General features: G+C 33.7%; 1 protein-coding gene across 1 annotated transcript in view; it reads right to left on the bottom strand.

Moving 5' to 3' along the window:
* Positions 1–6: 6 nt before the first annotated feature.
* Positions 7–12,068, bottom strand: part of LOC106459863 (sorting nexin-24-like) — a 19,340-nt gene continuing 7,278 nt past the window's right edge. Inside the window, exons 4-6 of the mRNA XM_022386412.1 lie at positions 8,851–8,933; positions 7,763–7,854; positions 7–350 (exon numbers count right to left, since the gene is read on the bottom strand). Of these exons, the coding sequence (XP_022242120.1) occupies positions 268–350; positions 7,763–7,854; positions 8,851–8,933 (258 nt within the window). The 3' untranslated portion in view covers positions 7–267. The remainder of the gene's footprint in view (positions 351–7,762; positions 7,855–8,850; positions 8,934–12,068) is intronic.

The following is a 12,068-nucleotide window of genomic DNA, read 5'->3' as shown; positions in this document are numbered from 1 at the left end:
GATAAGAATCGTCCCCCCCCCTCCCCTCCAAGTCATTTGAGTCTGCCTGCCAAGATTTGTTCTGCCAGCTCCGAAACCTGGGAGGAGTTTCAGACAAACAAACACATAATATAAATAAATTTAGGCTAAATATTCTGTTCTGTAAAATTAAGTTTATAAAAAATATTCTATTTTAGCATTTACATATTGATGGTTTCCTGCTTATAAACTCAACAATTTGAATTACAAGTATAATCAACCACTTTTGATAACTCAAATATTTTACAATTATCTAACAGAACTTGTAACTTGTTCCTCTGCTGAATACATCCCCATAATGACTCCATCTACAACAATATCTGGAAGTGAACCTGCAAGAAAAGTACAGTGTTTTAACAACAATATTTATGGTTCAGTGTTAAAATATGTTTTTTTATAAAGTTATTAAGAACTACTTTAGGCTTCAAAATTATATTTTTTAGAGAATGTATACTATGCAAAAAAAAAAGAAAAAAGCAGCTGTTCACTGAATGTTGGACAAAAAATGTGAGCTGTCCAGGGACTGGATGAGGACACATTGCTATTTGGCCACTTTTGCTTGTGAACTCACCAATTACAGATATGACTATACAAAAGTGGAATGCTTGGAACATCAGTAGGAAGACACTAGCATAGTCATTCATAAGTAGCTTTCTTAATAATCAGATGATAATTGCCATTCACAAAGGGTTAATCCCTGCTGTTTAGTAAGGTTTTCTTCTTGTAATTACTTGATAACAGACTAAATCTGACACATGTACATTGTAATGGTTGGAGACGGCTTGAATGGGTAATGAAGACAAACTTATATTAAAGTTTTTCTTCATTACCCATTCAAGCCGTCTCCAACCATTATTAGTCTCAAAGTGGGTTCCTCGTCATCGAACATGTACATTGTGTTTGTAATATGGGTAAAAAAAATAATAAAATTATATTCTTGAAAAGGAGTTATCCACGTTAAAAACAAGTCATGTAAACAGACGATGGGCAGTATTTGTGTACGATTAATAAACCATAAAAGTATCAGTAATGAAACATGGTTTAGAATCTTTTAATGGGAATACATTAAATGCTGTGGTTGAAGAAAAAGATCTTGGTGTGGTGATTGAAAAATCACTTAAGTCATCTAAACAGTGTACTGTAGCTAGCAATAGTGCTAATAGGATTTTGGGTAGCATCTATTGAAATATTGAATACAAGACAAGGAATATTATTGTTTCACTGTATAGATCACATGTAAGGCCTCATTTAGAGTACAGTGAACAGTTTTTGGCTCCCTTCCTCAAGAAGGTTCAGAGAAGAGCCAATAGAATGATACCTGGGATAGTGGGATTGTCCTATGAGGAGAGACTTAAAATCTCTAAACTTGTTTTCTCTGGAGAGGTGAAGGATCAGAGGGGATTTGATTGAAGTGTTTAAAATTATTATTATAAATCATAGAGATCCATCACACTTCTTGTGTTTAGCAACGAAAACAATAGGACATGGGATTGTAAGTTCAAATTTTGGCAGAGTAGGAGTCGTCTACAGTTTAAACAGTATTACTTTTCAAACAGGGTGGTTGACTTTTGGAATGAGCTGCCTTCAAGGGTGGTGGAGACAGAAAATTTAACCGAGTTCAAGAAAAGATTAGATGTATACATGAGTAGTAAGTGGTGATTACAGTTGGGAGCTGGAAGAGACATCCCTGATGGGCTAATAAACTCCTTTTTGTCCCTTTAAAATTTTACCGAAGAATACACACGAAATATAGTACTTACTTGGGTCACCTTATTTTTTGTCCTCGACTATCGATGAAACTTAGCCTACTTTTTTATACTAATGGTACTAGTACAATAAATAATTCTTATTTAATTAAATAAGGTATTAAGAACACAGAATAATAACACATAAAATGCAGACAATGTCCTATAACTATTATAATTTTTTTGGCTTTCTAACTATGTAAGAAGAGCCGTTACAAATTCAGCTAAGCTTGTTGGTGTTTCCCATAGGAATAAAGTTTGAAATGGTAGCGAAATAGACAATCCTCTGTACAGAAAACAGTGGAATATAATACAAGTGTTTGTTTCCCAAGGAAGCCAGAACCCAAAAAACTAAATAACTTCTCATGCAGGATGAAAATAAGCACAAACCATGGTGACAATACATTCCATAACTTGCAGGCAAAGAGGTGGGATCTAAGCCCAACTCAAATGAGAGTTGAAAAAAAATACCAAGATGTACTAAATACTGGGTAGGCATGAGAAAGGATTAAGAAAGTTTGACAAGCCATCCCAACTAAGCAGCCTCCTGCAGATGAAGGAAGGTGTGAGAGAAGGGCACTTCCCAAGAAGGGGCATATTGAAGAAATGGAATCTAAACTCCAGACTGTGACAGTGGTGACTGAAGGCCCTCATGAGTCGACTGAAAACATATGGGGCCATGGCTATGCCGAAGGGAAGAGCACAGAATTCCAGTAGATGAAACATAGAAACCATCTGAAAGACAGCTTCAATCAGAATATGTAAAAAGACAGCCAAAATGTTGACCTTGGTCATCCACAGACTGGGTGAGAAAGACCACCAGAGAAGAGAAATTTTCCATCTAGAATTGTGGAATGACCAGAATTCTGTTGGAAGATAGGTCTATAACTGTACACCCTCCCTGATCCTCTCGGGGACTACAAAGAGTTGGGAGTAAAAACCCAGAGAAGGGAAATATACCCCTTGACTGCATTTTTGGCCAAAAGATTCAAGACAGCATCTTCAAGATGTGGAAAAGAAATGGGATCACAGAGAGGAGAAAAATAATTTGGAAGAGGAGAGAGGGTAAGAAGAAAAAAATGGAGAGAGAGAGACCATAGGTAATAATCTGAAGAACCAATCTGTTGGCAGAAAATTGAGACCAAATGTTGGTTAAGTGAGACAAATGGGCACCCACTGGTCTCCACCCAACAGGATAGTACAAATGGGATGAGCTGTGAACCTAATGTTGGGAGCAGGAAGACAGGAAGAAGAGGAAGGCCTGGAAGCTGGAATGGGAAGGGTGGGGGTAGAATAATCCAGTCAAGGAACAGGAGTCAAAAGGAAAGATTAAGAAAGAAGAGAACTAAGGAAGATAATGAGAACTGATGTTGGGCAGCTTCAGTCTGGGTCTCCAGTGAATCACAAATCCCACCGAAGAAAAAAGCCTGACAAAAATCACACAGATAAGGAAGGAGGTGGACATTAATGAGGACTGCATCCCAACCCAAAAAGTCCCAACAGCAAAGAAACCAAGTAAGGAGGATTAGAACAAAAGAAGTGTTATTGGCCAAGGTAGTCAAGTGAAGGGAATGAACCTCTGCAGCAAGATGAAGTGCCTCAGACATAAGGTGAAGGGAGGAGAGGTAAAGCAGGAGGATGGTGAGAAAAAGAAAAAGATGTAAAAACTGGGCACTAGAGAGTGAAATAGAAAGACTGGAAATCTAGAAAAGAATAGGAAGAATGGCTGTACAACAGGACAAAACAAGTTGAGAATGGGAGGAGAACAAGGCATATGGGTACAAGTGTGGAGTTGTTTGAGAAAGAAATCAGCAAGAACTCTAATATCAGGAAAAGTAGGAAAGACAAAGTAATCCTGAGAATTGGTTTCATAGTAAAAAAATGGGAAGATTCAAAAGACACAGACAAAAGAGAAAGAAAAGAACATACCTTAGATATCATATCCAGAAAGGGACTGGAGGGTTGAAGATTTTCCTCAACCAGTAAAGAAGTACCCAAAACGAACTGAGGTGGTGAGGAACATTGGGTCAAATTCATCATCCTCCTGTTCATTCTTAAATGGAAAAGAAGGGATTTTAGACAAAGGGGTGGAAGGAGGAAGTCCTGTATGCATGAAAGAATCCACAATATTCTGTATCATAACTGTAATGTCCTCGACAGTCATCAATGAGCCTCTAGAAACCATAGTAGAAACAGGTCGTGTTTGAAACTTCTTCACTTTCACAGGACAAATTCGAAGTCACTACCACTTGAGAATACATGACAATATTCAATGCTTTTAAAACAAAAGCTAAGGTAGAATGAAACATACGTTCCTTTGACAAATGCAAATCTCAATTACTGAATGTAGACTGAAAAATCAGCATTTCTGTTTAAGGCAACACTGAGGAAAAGAATGATGTTATTGCAAGTGCTTTATCCTATGAAAACTGGTGCACTCTTTTAAATTCCTTTCTGCACATGTCACAAAGTGTTACAGAGTTACATTAAAAATTCAATTAAACTACTTTTATATCAATGTATTTCAATGAAATTAGCATTATCAAGTACATTATGATCCAAGGTTTTATATTATAGAAGTTTTTATTCCCTTATTTCAAAAGAAACCTCTAAAATGATAATTAAAACTTCAGTTCTGTTGTCATGTGATGTGAGTGCAGTTAAAATATCTTAGCTTTGGTTTAATCTATTTCTATTTAGTTTAGCCCTATGACTGTCTAGATGTGCTTCTAAGCACACAAGGTCAAATTCCAAACACAGGTTTCACATTATAACTACAACCATTTCAAGTAAAAGCTTATACCATTCTCTCCCTCTGACTGAAGCCACACCCACTTTTCAAATTAGAAAAGGTTGTTGCTTAGCAACAGTTTAGATTTGAACAGCATACTTATAACCAATAGAAACAACAGGTTTCATGGAACAATAATTCTCAAAGCTAACTTCATATTAAGGTGGAATGAGCAGTAGCAACAATTCTAAGTGCCAAATATATTGCTGGTTTGATGTCATTCTCTAGCGAATAGTTATTTTTTTCTCGCCTTATACATATTAGTCTGATTAAAAGTTAACTTGCATTTAAGTTTCACTTTATATTTTAGTTAATTATATATTATTTGTGTTTTAAAATTCATATTTGAAATGTTTAATGATTTTTTAAATATATTTTATCCTTCACTATGCTCCTCAAGAGTTAGAAAAATAAACGAGTGCAAAAAATTTTGTCACAAAGTTTTATATCACAAAGTTTTATTGCCCACACTATATTATGTGTCAACATAAATAAGCAAAAATAAAGAATAAAACATTAAAAATAAACTATAAGTGAAAAGGTAAAAACATGAAATTAAGCGTATGACCCAAAGAAGATATTTTAAAGATTATTCAACCAGGAGATAAAAGGTATGTACATATTTCCATTTCTTAATTTTAAACATTTCATTGCACTGTACATTGATGATAATATCTAGAGTTAGTGATAAGGTAGAGAAAATAAATACAAAATGTGAAAACTGTAAGATAAAAAATATTGTTTTTACATTTAACCTGAAAATCACCTTGCAGGTGAACTAATAAAAGTCAGAGTTCAAGTAACTACATCAATTAACAAATTTTTAGTAGAAACAGTAGAAAAATTCAAAATTAAATATATTATTTTTCTGAAAATACATACTTTTAGAAAAGTTCTTGTCAAATTTCAAACAATTTCTTCCACTAGTTTTATTTTTGGAGCAAAATATATACTGATAGCGACATTAGGTCATAACAATGTTAGTACCCAGTAGTCATAGGGTTAAGAGGAGATACTGAGCATGGAAACTGTGCCACACTCCTGTTGTTGAAGGGCTATTGTCACATGATGATATCAGTCATCAGCACAGCTCATGTTAAACACATGAAACTTATATGGGAGTTAAGTCAAGACTAGGGGCATGCAAACCTCACAAGCAGATGCACAAGAGATATAGCTATTCTGTGTGAAGAGGTGAAGTATTGTCTTAGAAATATAACACTATCAAGCCGGCCATGGCTAATGGTTTGCCATAATGAAATGTGGGGTCTAAATCTGTATCCGAAATACCGTGTTTGTATTATTCACAACAATAAGTCAACTATTTCAATAAGCAAAACACACTGATGAAAACCAAACAAGTTAAAAGTGACTGGATATATAAAATGGAACTTACTGATCAATAATAATAATATAATATAATGCCTAAGATAAAAGTAGCTTTTATTGATTTTTAAACCAGTTTTTTTCATAAAAAAATTCAACAATCGATAACCTTAAAAATGATACAATACTAAATCAAATTTTCATATTTTATACAAAGAGCAGCTGAAACAGAAGAAGAACGCAATCAAAGACTTCAAGCACAAGCTGCAAGACAGACTGCTCAAATTCAGGAAGAGACTTTGGAACAACATAAAGTTAGACTTCGAGCTCAAGCTAAAAGGCAGGCTACACAAAGACAGCAAGAAACTGTAGAACAGCACAAAGCCAGAGTTCAATCAGAATCATCAAGGCAAGCTGGATATAGACAACAAGAAATTTCTGAACAATGTCAAACCAGGCTTCAAGCATAAAAATTAAGACAAATAACTTACAGAGAGCAAGAAACAGAGGAGCAACATGATGTACGACTTCAGGCTCAAACACGATCTAATTTCAAATAAAACTTTGTTTGATTTTTTATTTCTCGTATCACAGCTTTTGTCTACTTACTGAATAATTTGCTGAAAAAAATATTGATCTATACATTTCAAATCTAAGTTTTCACCGTGCAATGCCGGGTAACTCAGCTAGTATATAATAAGTACAGTCACAGTGAGAATAAAAGTGATATCAGTTATAAGCCTCCAGTCCATAAATGGTTAAACTCTGTAGGTATTTTACTAATGTTCCAACTTGTTCTCCACCAGGAAACTCAGCAAGTGTCAGGACAATAAAGTACAGATTACATACATTAAATTATATTTAAATTAACATTTTTCAACATTGAAAATGTATATCTGATTGATACGTACTTCCTCTCACAAATAGCTCTTCTCAACTTATTCTGCCCTCCATATGCACAAATTTTCACTTGCCATTTACCTTGATACTCCCACATAACCTCATGTGTATTCATGTGAAACATCAGCTTGCTATAATGCAAATTATCATGCAGTAGCTCTCCACCATTAGGAGTGCCAAAAACTATTGTCACTATCACCCTCTCTTCCATGTAGCCTGTAATCACTTCAAGATAGCACAGAATATACAAAACCTACAATGAAAGTGGGGAGGACAGGTGGGAAATAAGAGAAAAGGTTAGTATCTTTCAGAAACCCATTTTTAGTGTAGGAAATGTGACTGGGACAAAAGTTTCCCATTGTCAATGCTGTTTACGCCTTCCTCTGCTGGAATCAGGTTCATCATTATGACTATCATCACTAGACGGAGAGCTAACATCCTCTTGTCTCATTGTCTTTTCATCATTACACATTTGAACACCACTTAACTCACTTTCACTATCTTTTAAGCGATCTGAGTCAAGCACAATTGCATAGTAATTAGGGTTACTACTTGCTGTTCTAGCAATGCGGGCATGGTCATCATGCAGTTGTCATGCATTCCACCTAGGCATCTTGTTAGTTAGGGAAACCATCTATCTATACAAGGTGGAATGCCAATAAATACTTTCCAACATATTTTACTCCCATATGTCACGTGCAGCAATTTTGAATGATAATGGCAAACATTTGTTCCAGCCGCAGTGTGAGGGAGTGGTAGCACTGGGAAAGTACTTCCCTGGCACAGTGGAAAGGTTATGACTAAGTTCACTGTCAAGAGTGTTTGGCACTAACCTTGATTATATTTTGGCAAGTTTTGTTTGAAAAAGAAAACATATCTAACCAGACAAAACCAACAGTTCAACAATGTTAACTAAAACATGTCATGAAATATAACCAAATAACTAAAAAACGATTAGAAAGTTAAATGTTAGAATATTTACCAGAGTATGCTGGTTCAGAAAAAGGATTTGGTAGAAAAGTCATAATAGGTTGGTGTGTTGTCTTCTTTTCTATACTTAACTGTTCCAAAGAACTATAAAATAGAAAGCAGTTAATTTTCAGGCTTACTCTTCTATCATATTTTAAAACCTTTTTATCAAAACAAACACTGGTTTTACACTATAAAAAATTTAATGTGCCCACAACACTTTTATATACTGATATTACATACAGCAAAAAGGCTATAAAAACATACAAAGGTCTATGATTTATTTAAACAGCTGTTAAAATAAAACAAATTAATTATAATTTGGTTTGGTATTCATATCAGATTATCATGACAGTGTGTGTATAATTCAGCACAGAATTTAGTTAATTAAATTGGGATGAAGTTAATGAAACCACAAATGAATAACTCTTTGCTAAAAGTAACCAACAACTATATGTACTGTTACAGATGTAATAAAATCATTTAATCATCCTGAAAAGAGTGATTATTCAAATATCTTAAATATATACATTTAAATTTTGTTATTAGATATACTTAAGTTTCAAGTAACCCAATCCCCTTCTCTATAAAGCCTTTGTAAATGAGTACTTGCATGCCAAGGCATTGACAGCTTCTCCACTGTCCTAAACAATTATACAATCTTCATATTGGGAATTGAAAAACAGATAAGAAAACAACACACATAAGAAGAAAATATCCTGGAAAAAGGATGTTACAGTGGATAAAGAAGAAACAACATAATAGCTGAAATTAAATACATTACAAAAACAACTAGCAGGTCTATTATAAAATAATGGAATTTTATTACAGTTATTAATTTCATCTATTTAAAGCCTATGATGAGACTAAGTAATATTCTAAATCAAATATTTTTTTAGTGCTATATTTATCTTTCTATCTTTATTAGACATAAAAGTTAGAATAGCTACCTACAATATTTCCAAATCTCGCTTACATTGAATTATGCATTTCATGTTTTAAATATGATTTATATGTAACCTTCATCAAAATAACATGAAAAGTTCAACATTAAATACAAAAACATGAGCAAATAAACCTTGCCACTGTGTTAGTACTTACTCTAGACTTGCAGAAGGAGATACCGTTGGAAGGGACAGAAATACCAATACTTCTTTTGGCAGTGGCTGCAGTCGAAGCACTTCCTGAAGCAGACAAAGGTATGTATGAATACGACTATAGCTCTTAAGATTCCCAGATGGACCAAAACTTTTCCAATTAAACAACATAGTTATAACATACAAGTGTGTTGCATAAAATCTATAAGATAAAATGAATGAAACAATTATTTCTGAATAAATGTTTTATAACTTTTCACACAAGTTGTTCTTCATGCACAATATTTTCGTGTGCATTACTCTTCATTCAATCATGATCAAAAATAACACAACTGTAAAAAAATTTAAGTGAAAAATTAGGAAGTAGGAATGGGAGCACCATAAAGAAAGGAAATAAGGTAGGAATGGGTGGGATAACATTAGAACACTTGGTGGTTTTTGACATGGTACAACCTTAAAGCGAGTGTGGCCATTGTTCCACCCATTACTATTTCCTGTGTTTTGTAACTTGGTAATTGTTAAACAGAAATGAAAGGTGTATATATCTAAATTTCTTTGTTGTAAACTTTGTTTCAGCAACCAAGTACAGATAGATGTATGTAATAAAATTATGTGACTAATGAATTCCATGATATAATGAAGCGGATATTTGATGCTGAAAGTCAGACAGGAAGCTCCAATAGCATACTTTGCTTATAGGAGACATTATAGCTATGTGACTGATAAGGTGTGGGCCAAAAGAATAGTATTAAAACTGTCATCAAAGGATTGGTGGTGTCTGATTCATACATTGGGTGGACCGATATATACTGTTTTCATCCCTCATACCCAGAAGAGGCCTTGAGTGAGGAGGATCGCCAGCATGTAAACTGGTGCAATACCTATTTACATGGACTACGATGGTCAGATGAAGGACACACATTCCAAGAATTAATCATGCTATGTCAACAGTTAAATGAGAGCTATGTAAAGATTTATACAAAAGACAAAGAGAAAGCTAGAATATTAAGCCTATGGACTGGCCTCCCTGTGTAAACCTGGAAGACCACGGATGCCCTCTATATAGATATTTAGATCTTTCAAATAGACTGTATTGTGCATACCATCAGTATCCACACGAGCATTGTGCAAAGTGGAAAACATGTTCCTTATATCAGTGGATAGTGAACAGTGAGTGGTCGATCTTTTGACACTTTCAAGAGGAATTTTAAGCAGAGTTGAAAGATAGAATTCTCTATCTGTTCTATGTTCAAATATTAATCATTTCCAATGTTAAGTATGTATATATATCATGATTGTAATATGAATATAATACTTATAACTTGATGTTAGTATATTAATCACTATTATGCATTGTTAAATGTACTCTCTATTAATCAACGTTATCTTGTCGGATACATTGATTGTAGTAAGATGTAGTAAGAAGTAGTGTTGTAAACATTGGTTGATAAGAGAGAGGTGTAGACAACTGGGTTGAGTGGCAAATTTTGTTACAAGTAACAAAATTTTTCTAAGGTGAGATGAGTGAAGCAATTGGATATTTTTAAGGGAATTTTACAATTGTTTCAGTATCTTTAGCATTTAAAAAGAGTTTAAGAAAGAAGTTATAACGATTTGATGAGTTTTCTAAGTGAACATATACATAAAGAAAAGGTGTAAGTAAAAGACGCTTGTATTACAAAATAAGGTCATGAGCTAGGAAAGTACAGCTAGTTGGTTAAGTGGTACTGATAATCACAAGCTAAAAGCTATAAAAAATGAGGCTACTACAGACATGTTGAAAAAACACTAGCCATAAGATTGACAATGATAAATTACTGACACCGAGTTAGTAGTACAGTAAATGCTACTAAAAAGATTATGATAGTATCTCAAAATCGGTGCTTTTATGCAAGATCTGTTACTCCAGACCAGTGTAATAGTACAAGTAAAAAGGCAACCAGAGCACTCACTATCACAGTAACCAATTACTTCAGTTTTGGCTCTTGTTTTGGATTAGCCCGGGGAGTTACACAGATTGACCAATAAAGTGTTAGAACTAGCTGTGGGTAGTTAGGAATACTATTTGAAAAGTTGAAAGAATACAGAGAAAATATGGTTTAAAAATTCGTGTCTGGAGCTAATAATCAGTTCACTCCAGGAAGAATTGAGATTCTCTCCAAAGTTACTGATAACCCAGAAGCTATGAAAGTTTCCCAGCTGCAAGGATTTACCAGATCAATTATGTTGTAAGTAATGAAACTATTTCTCTCTTAATCAATTAATGTGAATTTGGATGGATTCTAAAGAAGTATATAAACTACGAAACTTTATGTTATATATGAATTATAATTATTAGTACTGTTAACCCAAATGTGTTCTTTATGAAAAGTTAATAAATGATTAAAGAAGTGTATTTCATGTTAAATAAACTTGATGTATTGTGTTGAATATCAGTTTCAGGATCAGTTTCTTTAGTCTAACCGTAAATCTCCCTGAGTTAGTGACTTGTCAGCTCCACTCACCACTGCACTCCTCAAATAAATAAAGTTGGTGTAATCGGCAGTACATTCGAAGCTCCAACAACTAGCCCTAAAGGCACTGTTCATTACAGAAGTCACATAAAATTGAACTTGTGTTACACTCAAAGAAGCAAAGATCAACTAATAATCCAATATTCCTTGATGTTTAAAAGCAGAAGTGGTCTCTTGCATTATCTTCTAAGAATAATTTATACATTAACAAAGATCAATTGCATATTAGCTTGCTCAAAATAAAACAAAACTGATACCACTGACTTAAAAGTAATGAATATTTTTCTTGATATTTACATTTTCCTCTTTCTGAAGTTAGTTTTTACTATTTTACTTGCATCATACTTTTGTTTCTAAATATTTATTTTACAGATTGTTCAATAACTACTTGGAATTAAACTTCAAACTAAAAAATTACCTCATCTATGACAGTAAAAGAAATCATGTTAAAAAACAATTATTTAGCAATTTACAAACAGAGAATATGACCATAAATAGGTACAAATTACAGTGTACACACACATACATATACACACACATATATATATACACACATGTTGAAGATAAATAAAAATAAGGAAAATAATTCCATAAAACAATGATTTATTTACAGGATTTTTTTTTTTTTAGTTTAGTTTATTATTAGTTAAAGTTAAAGTTGTTTCGTTCCTTTTTCGTTAAGTAAGTCGTCGTAAAGGGAAACGGTTTC

The sequence above is a fragment of the Limulus polyphemus genome, unplaced genomic scaffold (genome assembly GCF_000517525.1).
Source record: "Limulus polyphemus unplaced genomic scaffold, Limulus_polyphemus-2.1.2 Scaffold670, whole genome shotgun sequence".
NCBI lineage: Eukaryota > Metazoa > Arthropoda > Merostomata > Xiphosura > Limulidae > Limulus > Limulus polyphemus.
This window is presented reverse-complemented; position numbering and strand designations above follow the sequence as displayed.